A 13,789-nucleotide genomic window follows, 5' to 3' on the forward strand; every position below is an offset into this window, starting at 1 on the left:
TTATAAACCCGCCTGCTTCTGCATAAAAAAACATGCGCCGAAAAGATCCATCTCCGAACATTTCTTTTTGATTCACGAGTTCTGTTGAATCTGTGTCTGATTTTGTCCCACAAAAGCCACGTATGTCGAAATAAGTGTTTTTTGCTGACCATTGCGAGTTAGTTGCAGTCAGAAAGGCTCCAGCCAGAATCCCGTATCTCAAGATACAGGGTTCTGGCAGGGAATGTTGTATGATTCTTAATGCAGTAATGCCAGCCAGAATCCCGTATCTCAAGATACAGGGTTCTGGCAGGGAACGTTCTATGATTCTTACCGCAGTAATGCCAGCCAGAATCCCGTATCTCAAGATACAGGGTTCTGGCAGGGAACGTTCTATAATCCTCACCGAAGTAATGCCAGCCAGAACCCCGTATCTCACTATACAGGGTTTTGGCACGGATGGTTTGTGTACAACAAACGATACTTGGTTTCGGCACTGATCAATAAATCGATCCCTTTTTAGTTTTTGGTTCAAACTCAATATTTACATTGAAGAGGAAGTCAATAACTATATTTTGGTGTAAAAAAATTAAAATCACCAAAAAGTCGAGATACTGGGTTCTGGCAGGGAACCCTCGATATCATCGATGAGATATTTCAACACGTGCTCTCAGCGCGCAGCGCTGAACTGATTTTGGTTTTTGTGTTCATTTCACCATTATAAGTAACTCTTCCTTATCTTCTCCAGTGTTTGGCGTTTATCTCCCTTCCTTCGTGTGGCTTTCCCGTTTGTAAGTTACTATTACTATTTTTAGAATGTCACTGCGCTGTCCACTGCGCTGTCCACAACGCTTCCCTTGCACCCGTAAGTTGTTCTTACTGTCAAAGTGAAAAGGTCGAATCAATTTATAGCCACGCGAAAAATACACTCTCACCTATCTCTATATATTTATAGATACAGATATGCATATATATATACGGCTTCTCTGTGTGTGTGTGTGTTTGTGTGTGTGTGTGTGGGCAAAAACCTGTGGATTGTAGAGTTCTGTTTGTGATGGGGTCTAGCGGCTTTTGTCTGTCTGTATGTTCTGGCATTTGAGAAGCCACAACAGATAATATAGGGCTAAGAAATAAGCTCTAAAATTCTCAATCCCGTTTGACAGGACTTCGCCTGCAAAGGTGATTGTGATGAACCGCCACGCTGTCTGTCTCTGTCTCGCGATTCACCCCGGCGAAGCCGGGTATTCCTCTAGTATATCATATATAGGTGAGGTATTGAATCTCAAAAACTTCAGAGAAAATGGGAAAAATGGGAAAAATAGCTGTTTTTTAGGCAACATTTATGGCCCCTGCGACCTTGACCTTGAAGCAAGGTCAAGATGCTATGTATGTTTTTTGGGGCCTTGTCATCATACACCATCTTGCCAAATTTGGTACTGATAGACTGAATAGTGTCCAAGAAATATCCAACGTTAAAGTTTTCCGGACGTCCGGACACGACTCGGGTGAGTACATAGACTCACTTTTGCTTCGCATGTGAGTCAAAAAGGGAACGTGTAAACCCAGTTTAACTGGAAATCTTAATAAAATGACGGAAAGGTGGATTTTTTTTGAAGACCTAAGAAACAAAAAATGCATTTACATCCCTATATGTGTCAGATCCAGGTTAACAGGAAAACGAGACTCCAGGTTAGCTCAAATAATTTCCCCAGCTGCCCTGAGCTTAACTAATTCCGGATAGCTTCCCAAATAACCCAATTAGCTTGAAAATGCCTTCAGCGACAGGTTTTGACATTAGGCAGCTCAACACTATATATAATCTTTTGAACTATTTGGAAAGTCAGCTCAGAATAAGCTATAAACTTGTCATTTGGTCTTGCAGGTCAATCCATCATAATAGACGATTTTTTGAAATAGTTCTGTCGGGTTTGAATGGGTTGTGAAAGAGTGCATGAGTACCCTTGCTTTAGCTCCGACAAAAAAGTAACAAATGTTTCCGGTGAAAAGGCCAACAAAATTAAGGTCGGAAGGTTGGTAACTTGTTTAAAGTTGTCAGGTCGGAAGGTTAGTAACTTTTTACATTTTTTTTTTTTTTGATAACACAGGCGCATGTGGCTTTTTATTGGCCGGAACTCGTAGTAGCTGTGTTCCCTGCATGTTGGAGAAGAGTAACGTTCCTTCTACAGTCTGCACAATCAAGTTTTTCTATTTATGAATTTGATTAATGTTTTTTGACGGGTCAAAAAAAAAAGTTCTAAAGTTTGGAAGTACAAAATTAAGGTCAGTTGGGGAATCAGAAACAATGACATTTTTTTTCTCTAGGTCTAAATATACTCATCAAACTCCACCCTTCACTCACATTTAAATAAAAAGAAGACACGCCAGTAATCAGGTTAGGTACTTTTTTGGATCAATATTTCGGCAGATAAACTGCCTTCGTTAGTTCACTTACATTTCCGATCTTCATCTCGAGGTGGATGTGGTCGTTGAGCAGTTCCCAGTCCTCCCTGACGATGGCTTTCTTCAGGATGGCTTGAGACTTGTTGGTGACCGGCTCACCCGACGTGTACTGCTGCTCAATCAGCTCCTGGATGGTCGGGAACGACGCGCCCTCAAAACGCCACCCTGTCTCCTGTTACAACAGCACAATGAAATGTTAGGTCGGGAACGACGCGCCCTCAAAACACCACCCTGTCCCCTGGTACAACAGTACAACAAATTGTTAAGGTGCTGTCTTTTTACTTTTTTTTCCCTCTCTTTTTTGTGAGTCTCCAGCTGGGGTCTCACACACTACAAACATTTCTCTCTTATCCATGATCTCTCTCTGATACACCATCACAACCACCGCCCTCCCGCCCCTCTCCCAACACACACCAACTGACCTCTGCCCCCTGGATGATGAAGTGTTTGTGGCCCTGCCAGTACACAGACAGGACGTACTGCGTCTCGTTGGTCTTGCGATTCTTGCTCTCGCGCACCAGATAGTCCCCGTCCTCCGTCAGGAGCCTCTGCACCTCCTCCCGGGGCAACACGCCATGAAAACACTCCTCCTCCTCTATGCGCAGCTGCGGGATCGGCAGTTCGTCCTGAGGACACAATCAACCAAATGCTAACATACAGTGAAAAGATAACAAACGAAAAAAATAATAAATGTTAACAAGACTTATTTACAATTGCATATAGAAAAGAAGCCTACACAATCAACATAATACTAATAATACAATGAAACCCCCCCATTTGAGCATTCTATACATGCAGCAATTTTGAAATAGAGTTCTAAGTTTCAAGAATTGAAAAACAAGAAAGACAAGTTTATGGAACGTTCAATCTTCTTCCGTCTTTGTTCACTTGGAGTTGGAACGTTTAATTAACAAGACAAAACAAAACTTCTGCTATAATGAAACATTCCTTAAACTTACCTTTTTGGTATTTTTTATTCCTATTTATTTTAATAAATGCTGCATACAAGCAATACTAGCAGCGTATCAGACCAGGGAAACTGTGAATATGATCATCGTCTGCTGAAATGTGGGTAAAAAAAAACCGAAAAAAAACCCAAACAGGTACATATAGTAAGATCACACATGTGAATGTCTGAGAGCGGCGCAGAATAATGTCAAACACAAATGAACTGCAATTAGAAAAGAACAGTCACTGAATGAAAAGAAAGTGATTGCACCAGGCAAAGCTGAAGACAAACATACACTTTTTATGCTGTGTCTACAGGCAGCATTCAACACAGATCACGTCTAACTTGAACCCTAAAGATACCTGGTCCTTTCCGTGTGAACGATCTTACATACAACCACAGATCTGGGGCCGGTTTCATATACCGCTCTTATCCTAACTTAGGAGCTCTTAAGGGGTCAAGATGGGGTTAAAAGCAAAGCTAAGATAGGTTTCACTGACCGCTTTTTGGGCCAAAGAGCGCTCCCATGTCACTCTTAGCATAGGACAGCCCCCCCCCCTGCCCTAAGTTAGGTAAGAGCAGCCGGAAGCGCCCCCTACTTGCAAGGGAGATTATTTTGATCCTAAAAATGGCGGCCGTGACTCGACTCGTGCATCATTTTGCGATATAACGTGCGCCATCAACACATTTTCGTCACCGCATGGATCCGCGGAATGCCCAAGACGATGAGGAGAGTGCCGCACGCTTTCATTTGTCAAGGCATGGACTCCTGTTTGAAATATTTTGACATGATGGTGAACGGTATGCAGTTTAGCAATCACAAGCACTCGCGAAGACTATGATTGCACCGTTTTCTGCGTGATTGACGTCTTTCAGTCAATGCAAGGCGACATATTCCACATCAGCAAGGTAACGATTCTTCGCTGCATTCACCGAATGTCTGTATTGCCTTGCATGACGAGTGTGAACCCGACAGGAAGCGGCTAACCACAAGTACTTTTGAGCAATTTCAGATCTAGCTCGTAGTGCACTTTTTCGACGTGTTTGTGGTGCTTGTTTGCACACATTTTCGAACAATAGTCTTATCAGTCAGTCAACAAAACAAAACAACACGAGTATATATCAACAAGAGAGCATTTACGCCAGTCTTCTGGTATCCAGCAGCGTAACTTTCAAGAACAAGGAATGATGCCACGCCGCACTGAAGTTGTTGGTGATGTACATCTTTGGATCGTGTGTTGTGTTGCTCTACGGTCAGGGTGTGAAAATGATACCATGATTTTAAATGAGAGCTGGGTGTGTGCTTCATTCCAAGCACCTCTGGGCTTGTTCATTTACGGTGACAGTGGCTACATCTTGACACCCTGAATACACACACCCTATATCTACAGCAGCGCTCCAAGCAGGACTCAACCCGTGAACTAAACATGACAGCATTGTTTGCTGTTATGATGGGGAAAAAAAAGGTAAGTTTGGAATAGATCTAAAACATAATTGATCAAATGTTCCTGTCAAGGCATGCTACTTTTCAGGTTGTGTTTGGTAATGTTGTTGCAGAAAATGTCATAGTTAAAACAGCTTGCAGGATCTAGGCGAGAGAAAAAATTTGAGCAGAAAAGGCATTTGTGAAACTTAAATGAGTTCGGTTGAATGATTTTTGTTAATCAGCATTATATGCTGCGCTCGCTGCTAGTGCTAGCTTGACTTGGTAGCTGTGCTGACACTGTTGTCTAAGTGTCATCTTCATTCTTTCGCAGATCTATGCAGCGTATTCGCCAGGTATGTGTAAATCACTAAATGCATACACGCAAACATGATTCAGCAAACATTCATAATTGTCTTTCTTGTATCAGCAGAGAGTAAACTTCATCACCGTCAGCATCGTCTGACACCACCATGCTCTCCCCCAGTGTCGTATCCTACACGTGGACACTAACATACAGTTACCAAAGCAAGGGCAGAGACAATGAGGAAGGCCAATGAACGCATAAGTCTTAGTGAACGTGGTGTGCAAGACAAGACTGGGCATCATTTCAGGTAAATATGTATGCTTGTGATACAATACTCATGAATTGAACATTCTGCAGAACAATTAAAAAAGAAAAGAAAAGAAAAGGCGTTCTGGGATCACATAGTACGCATCCATGGCATGGATTGTGAGGAGAATTGAACAGGCTATAGGGGATTTCAAGAAATCTTGCTAATTTGTAATTAATAATAATATTAATAATAAATGAGCATTTATTTAGCGCAACATCATAACTTTACAATTATGCTCTATGCGCTTGACACATTTTAAAATTAAAACACAGTTATACAAGCATTTACATCTACATTCAGTTGGTTTGTTGCATTTTCTGAATTGTTAGCCTTGTCTGATTCATTTTAAACGACTGAGTCATTGCTGATATACAAAGCTTTCTTTTAATTATGTCACCCCTCTAAAATAACTCAAGACCTCATCATGTTTTTCACTGCTGAAGCGATCGACACCTGCATCTGCAGAAATGGCAGAACACAAAGCACAAAAGTTAATCAAAGAAGACAACCCTGTTCTGGACAGATACTTGATGTTACTTTCTTCACGTATGTAAACGTTGCCAGGATATGTCTATCCTGAATCCTGAACTTGAGTCGATTTTTAAATGGTACCTTATGTTTTTTTCCGGGTCAATTTTGAGGGCACCCTTTTTTGAGCGGTGGTAGAGTGTGCCACATTTCCAAGTGAAGTGCCTTTAATGGCGTATAATATACCGATAAAATGGTTTGCCAAGTTTAGTAAGAATTAGAGCAAGTTTTAGAGTAAGGCTGTCTTCTCTTTTTTGATTATGTGGTGAAACTGCATGCTCTGTTGCTAACATTCAATACAAAAAACTTTCTGCTCTTCTGTTACTGTTCCTTGTCCAAGGACCTGTATCCACACTGATAGTGATACTCGCTGAGGGGTCAACTACCAACACTGATAGTGATACTCGCTGAGGGGTCAACTACCAACACTGATGGTGATACTCGTTGGGGGGCCAACTACCAACACTGATGCTGATACTCTCTGAGGGGCCAATTACCAACACTGATGCTGACACTCGCTGAGGAGCCAATTACCAACACTGATGCTGACACTCGCTGAGGAGCCAACTACCAACACTGATGCTGACGCTAGCTGAGGAGCCTACTACCAACATCGATGTTGACACTCGCTGAGGGGCTTACTAATAACACCGATAATGACACACGCGGAGGGGTCTACATGTACTACCAACACTGATTATGATCTAGCATTTACAATTGCACACTGATTTCTGACGGTGTATACTCTTATAATGAGTATCTTTTGTTGGTCACAACAATGTATATAGTTGCCACTGTGTAACCTCCCTTGCACACAAAACGCGAAGTGTATATCTAAAATGGTTCAAGGAATTTTTTTAGCATTTACATTGATTATGCTAGGCGTTCCAGAAACCAGCATCAGCTGGTACCAAAAGCCAGGAAACTGTCTGCAGACACAGAAGTATACAGTGGTTTTGTCAATATTAGTTAGCAGTTAAAACATGTCCCACGTTCATATTCTATTTCTATACTACCTCATACAAAAAAAACTAGGCAGACGCGTTTGAGGGCAGATCTTTTTGATGAGGCCATTTATTGTAAAACCAATTATAAGACTGAAAAGGCCATTCATTCTCCTATCTTATTTACCATCCCCCCAAATCAAAATCGCAAAATCAAGGTTCGCGCGTTAAAATCGACATAAAATTAAAACTGCTGAAAGGAAACCTGTTGCGCATGTTAGTAGAAAGAACAAATAAATATGCATCCAAAAACAGACGTTCTGTTTACATGTATCTTGTCTAACAATGACGTTATGGCATGATGAATGGTGTGTGATTCCCATGAAGGCGGTTTCTGGGGGCATTTTAGTAGGTAATCAGAACAAACCCAGCACATTTAATAAATTTTTCCATGCATTGCCTTCAAACGTCCGGTAATTTGTGCTAAGACATGTCGTTAAGTACATACAGTCATTTGAGAGATTAGGTCGGCTGAGATTTATTTGTCATGTCAGAAAAAGAGTCCTTAACATAGTCGGTACAAACAAATTTAAATTGTTGCTATCTTCAACACAAATAACAGATAAGCCAAACGCTCACATTTCATGTACATATTTTATCAGACATGGATGGTTTGAGGATTTCAAAGCAAAAGTATAATCTTTAAGAAGTGGACTATTGTCACAGCGCTGAGCGCAAATAGCCCACACCAAGATCACTGCTGAACATTAACTGAGCAGGGCTCTTGAAAGAGCATTTCCCAAGAATCCTTGTGTGCGTTTTCGAACAAGTGGGCTGTGAGCAGCCGTGGTTGATTATGTATTAAATTTCAGTGTAATTCGAAGCTTTAGGTTTTTTTAATGCCTGCTAATTTTTGTCTTCTGTTTCTTCGGAAAGGGTACATCTTTATTTTTAAAACTATTTCTGACACGTCGCATAACAGCAGCACTTACGTCTCAAATGACTTAACATTTGTTTTGTAATTCATGACATGTGGAAGCACGAGTCACCAAACGTTTGAAGGCAATGCGTGAAGGAGTTGCTAAAATGTACTGTTTTTTGTGTCTCATTACCCGCTAAAACGGCTTCAAAAACGGCTTCAAAAACTGCCACATATGCCTACTGAGAGGATTGACACATACACCGCTCAGCATGCCATAGCGCCAATGTTAGACAAGATATGTGAACACACCACTCAGTATGCCATAGCGTCAATGTTAGACAAGATATGTGAATGAAACTGACTGTTTTAGGTGCAAATTTTACTGTTCTTTCCAATTACATTCAGACCATGCTCTGATTTTTTGTCCACCTAATGTGGTATACATGAATCAGGCCTGCATTTCAAATAACATGATGCTTTCATCTTTAAAATACCTTCCTCCGTGGTAAAACCCAACGTTTAAGTAATTATGTGTAATGATTAACAATTTTCTGGGATCCAAAGGAGTGCAAAAGGTGTGCTGTTATAGGCACATAACTCACCAGAAACATTTCAAAACGGTGTGAACATTGGTATGGTTCATTATAATCATGCCTTTGGTACATAACATCAAAAGAATATGTCAGTTGTCTTTTTTGTTTTGTTTTTTTAGAATGTTTCAATTTATATTACTTGAAGACGTCTGTCATTGTACCCAAAAAAGGAGCTACCTTAAAATACACTGTTTTCCTCTTCAAGTCATTTGACCAGAACATTCTTGAAACAGAACTGTTTGTATTAAAATTCGGTGTACTTTTGCTTCAATGTATGGAGAGTAATAGAATATGATCCCCCAAAAAATTTGCTTTTAGATTGACTAAGTAAAAATTAAAATCTAAATAACAGAGTGACTGTGGTGAAATGAACAAAGTTAAAAAATAAAACAACACAACTAAAAAGCTGTCCTTTGTTTTTGTCTGTTTCCTAATGAAGCTTTTATAAGCGAAAATGGGTATTATTGTGCTGTCCTTGTATCGGTTAGTTCCGATTTTGTTTGTTTTTCAACTTAGTAAAAATTATTAAATGAAAAATAAGCAAAGCGATGAATCAAAACACGGATGACAAGATCATTTCAAAACTATTCATCGGATTTGAACTTTTGCAGAAATGTTTTAGACATTCTGATAGATGTTTCGTTCGAGAGGATAAGCTCTAGGAAAAAAGTTAGTCATACAAATGTTGACTTTGTGGGTACAAAATTTAAGAAAACTCGAAAATGTGTATCTGTTCAAATTTTTTTCTTCAAGGTTATCCTCTTGAACAAAACATCTATCAAAATATCTAAAACATTTCTGCAAAAGTTCAAATCATTCCGATGAACAGTGTAGAAATTATCTTGTCATCCGTGAACGAACATGTTTTGATTCAACGCTTTGCTTATTTTTCATTTAATAATTTTTACTGCTGTCAATCTAAGAGAAAAAAATGTGGGACCATATAGTATTATTCTACATACATTGAAGCAAATACACACACAATTTTAACACAAACTGTTCTGTTCCATTAATGTTGTGATCAAATGACTTGAAGAGAAAAACCGGTGTATTTTATGGTAGCTCTTGCCCTCAACTTCCTTGGAATATGCACCATTTTGATCACTGTTTCTCATAATTTTCGTTGACTTGTGCTCTTCAGTGTATTGAATTGCGATGAAATTCATAGCCACATTGATTTTTGGGCTGTTGTTGTTGAAGATATTGAGTTTTTAAGTTTGTCTATGTAAATTTAATAATTAATTCAGTGACCTAAAAAGAGAGGGGATAGTACTGTAACAATTTTCTGAATTTTGATTTTGACCCCAACCTTGTTCTTAGGTGTCCCAGTTCAACACACAGTGACTAGTAATTCTGAATCATACACACTTTGAAGGCAAACTTAATGCCTTATTGCATCCATTTTCGTTCTCCAACTAAAATATTAATTTCCGTGTTTATTCATTTAAATGTTCAATGGCATTTAAAGGTAAAATAATTGATTTGGCTTTATCCTCGTATGTTAAAGTTGCCAAATTGTGCCTATTCTGAATTTTCTTTGATGTATAATTGGTGCCTAACGTTTTTATAGGGTCGATTTTGGGGGGTACCCTTAATTAAGAGGCGATCATGTAACCCATGTAAAATAAATCTTTGATTCCAAAAGTGTGCCAGATAGCCAAGTGGATGGCCTTTAATGACAAAGAAAGTTTGAATGAATTGACACGGGAATGAATGGTCTAGTGGGGGTACGAAAATCGCTGCAACATATTTTTTTGGCAGAGTGTATATATGCAATGGCAATAGTAATACCTGCCTTGCATGAACAGAAAAAGGACTGGGTGGCCGAGTGGTAACGCACTTGCGCTCGGAAGCGAGAGGTTGCGAGTTCGACCCTGGGTCATGGCGTTAGCAATTTTCTCCCCCCTTTCCTAACCTAGGTGGTGGGTTCAAGTGCTATTGTCTTTCGGATGAGACGAAAAACCGAGGTCCCTTGGGGTGTGCACGTTAAAGATCCCACGATTGACAAAAGGGTCTTTCCTGGCAAAATTGTATAGGCATAGATAAAAATGTCCATCAAATACCCGTGTGACTTGGAATAAAGGCCGTGAAAGGTGAATGCTCGCCTAATAGGCTTGGTTTGCTTTGCTGGTCGATATGAATGCGTGATATATTGTGTAAAAAATTCCATATCACACGGCATTAATAGGTAACAAGCGCCTTGAGTCGCCTTGTGTGGTGAGATATGTGCGCGATATAAATACTCGTAAATAAAATAAAAAATATAATAAAAGGTTGATCAGAAAATTGTGTATGTAACTTTGTCTCACATAGCCATAAACAAGCTGGTAGCTGTTTCCCAAACCAATATAAAAAGAAACAACAAGTAAATAAAAAATATTTTAACTCACAGTCACCTCATGAATTTGGATCAACAGGCCCAAGAATAATTTGTTTTTTTCAATAATACTAAATTATTTTTTAAACATTCTTCAGTAACAAGCAAAAACTATAATAAAACATATACGAAAATTATTTGTCAGGTTAAACTTTTAATCAGGTAAAAACAAAATACATACCTTATGCTTTGAATATTAATGTACATGTCTACTATCTGATACTATATCGCATGAACTTCACACAGTCTGACTCAATGTGCCTTGTGAAATTGTGCAAGTAAACATTGGCAACAAACCTGTGATCTGGATTTTGACATGGTACTTTTATTTTAAAGGCACAATCTTTCCCATTTAAAGAATTGTTCCCATCATCACAGATGTGGACTGTCTTTTGCATGGATTGATGGGATAAGACAAGTCTTACATTTGGACAAACACTGGGAGGGGGGCCTTTTAAAATTCTCTTTCAAATAAAGAGTATGTTTGTACTCTATTTTAAGGTTTCACCTGGCCATACTCTGTGTGTCTGATACAGCTGTATATATAGAAGAAAAAAATCCTTGTTATTCAAACTATCTTGTCAATCACCCCATGTACATTATAGGATTCATAATCCGGTATTTGGAAAGGAAAAATCTTTACTTTTGGGTACACGTCTAAAGGCAGTTTTGATTGATTGATTTTTGGATGATCACAGGTGGCAGTGACTGAAAGCCTCATACTCATAGTCTGCAATTAATAATTATCCAATGTACAAATATAAACGCATTCGTGTTGGTGTTTATGATGCATTACAGTGTTAGGAAGGTATGTAAAAGGTAACCAGAACAATGTCAAACAATATAACCCTGCTCTTTCTCGTGTTAAGTTGTGGTGAAAATCGATGCATCCCATTGAAATAAAGACAGATGTGAATGATCAGAAAGATTTGAATGATGTTTTGTTGGGTTCCATGCTTGTTGTTGGCATTTAATAACTGTTTGGAGATAAAAGTCTGTGTGTGTGCTTGTGTGTCTGTGTCAAGATATAAATATAACGCAAATAATGCTTTCTTACTGAAATGACCATCCGTAGGATATGCTGACCAATGCTCTCTCTATATCTATCTATCTCTCTCTCTCTCTCTCTCTCTCTCTCTCTCTCTCTCTCTCTCTCTCTCTCTCTCTCTCTCTCTCTCTCTCTCTCTCTCTCTCTCTCTCTCTCTCTCTCTCTCTCTCTTCAGTATGACCTATCACGACTAATTATTTCGTCGCGATATAACCTTCGTGGTTGAAAACGACGTTAAACACCAAATAAAGAAAGAAAGACTAATTATTGCAGAGTCAATGTCTTCATACAGAAAATAATTCATATAGATCTAAGTAAAAACTAAAACACCCACATATTTTGACACCCAGTCTGTGATGTCTGAATGAAATACATTTTCATTTACATCACAATTGCATGACAAGTACGGGAGATAAACTTAACAACTTTGACCTGACAACACCCCCCCCCCCCCCCCCCCAAAAAAAAAAAAAAAAAAAATACGGTCGCAAAATACCACTCCCTCTCTGTCAGCAATGCCATACGCATATCGATGCAAGGTGCAGATCAATCAAACACACACACACAATGTTGTCAAAATGGCACAAGACACGTACAGAGTGTGACCCAAGAAAACTGCAACCCTCACAACTGCTAATTACTTCTACATCTCTTGACCGGATCACTATATATTTAGGGGACATAAACTTCAGCCTATGCATGCCCCTTCCCTTGAGTGGCAATGTTGTAGAACAAATGGTCTGACGTTTGTGCAATTTCGAAACAAAGTTTCCAAATTCGACGATCGTCTCAACAGAACAAGGTTTGACATTTAGCGGTAGCAATAAACCCTCCAGACTTTTACTGTTTGCATTATCTGAATATGTGAGAATACACAAACACACCCTTCACCCCCTTAGATTATCGGTGACCTAAAGAAAGCAGTTACAGCTCCCTAAACAGCAAAGCTTTCGTGCCACTCACAATTTCGGAGGGGTAATTTGAAACACATTTTGTAGAAAAGGTAAATGTCCGATCATTATACATGTACTTAGAGACTCGAAACTGTGTAGAACGGTCGCGAATGAACTGAAGTGTATGCACAACTATGAACATGTTTGCTAAACTCAAATGACTGACAAAATAAACCCTTCGTTGTACAGTTACACTTTCGCAATGCCACACAAAATTAATTAATGACAGGAACGCATTCATCCATTTGAAATGCCCTGATCCTGCTTTTAATTGCTATATTCAAATAACTGACTGTCTGATGTTGATTCAGGTATACTAAGTCATTCAAATTATCCCAAAGCTAACAATCTTGAGGGCTGAAATAGGGTTAGTTCGGCGACTGCTCAATTTCAAACCTCGTGCTGTTGAGTCGACCCCCGAATTTGGCAACCTTTTTTGAAAATGCACAAAAGTCAGACCATTTGATCTAAAAATGTGTCAATTTGTAGAAGGGTCATGCATAGACTGAAGTTTAAGTATCCCATATATCAAGTGATTCGGTCCACAGATGTAGAAGTTATTAACAAATTTGAGGCCCAGAAAATTCATTATGGACGATGTCAAGGACGTCATTCAGATCTAGATCTACATATATAATACGTATGTACAGGTACCAAGTCTCATGTTTTATTCGTTTTGTGACGGGGCTAGAAAAACAAGCCTCCACGATCGCGTTGCTTTTGTTGACATTGGAAAGGAGGGTTATTATTTCTCTATGTGTAAATGTGTGCTTACTTTGTTTGGATCGGTGTTATCTTCAGCTTTTCGTCTGCTTTCAACCGGATGTTGTGACCTTGAACCTGATGTGACGTAACTAATCGGGAAACTCCGTTTAGCCACTAAAAATAGCGCTTTGCTCGCTCTTTGCAAAGAGCGATCCCAAAGATGGATCATGAAACGCGTCGTTCCTAACTTTCGTCCCACTCTCAGCTAAGAGCTCTTAAGGCCCTATTCCT

The 13,789-nt window shown here is 39.3% G+C and overlaps 1 protein-coding gene and 2 long non-coding RNA genes across 3 annotated transcripts in view; 1 reads left to right on the forward strand and 2 right to left on the reverse strand.

The window, feature by feature from the left end:
• Nucleotides 1–3,074, reverse strand: part of LOC138963687 (tyrosine-protein kinase Fer-like) — a gene marked incomplete at its 5' end in the record, with an annotated part of 77,823 nt that extends 74,749 nt beyond the window's left edge. Inside the window, 2 exons of the mRNA XM_070335534.1 lie at nt 2,432–2,611; nt 2,862–3,074. Coding sequence (XP_070191635.1) covers nt 2,432–2,611; nt 2,862–3,074 — 393 coding nt within the window. The remainder of the gene's footprint in view (nt 1–2,431; nt 2,612–2,861) is intronic.
• The window catches only part of LOC138965098 (uncharacterized), a 267,523-nt gene that overhangs the window by 215,337 nt on the left and 38,397 nt on the right, over nt 1–13,789 (reverse strand). The gene's annotated exons all lie outside the window — the stretch shown is intronic.
• The window catches only part of LOC138965099 (uncharacterized), a 174,407-nt gene that overhangs the window by 100,422 nt on the left and 60,196 nt on the right, over nt 1–13,789 (forward strand). The gene's annotated exons all lie outside the window — the stretch shown is intronic.

Source organism: Littorina saxatilis, linkage group LG4 (genome assembly GCF_037325665.1).
Source record: "Littorina saxatilis isolate snail1 linkage group LG4, US_GU_Lsax_2.0, whole genome shotgun sequence".
Taxonomy (NCBI): Eukaryota; Metazoa; Mollusca; class Gastropoda; order Littorinimorpha; family Littorinidae; genus Littorina; species Littorina saxatilis.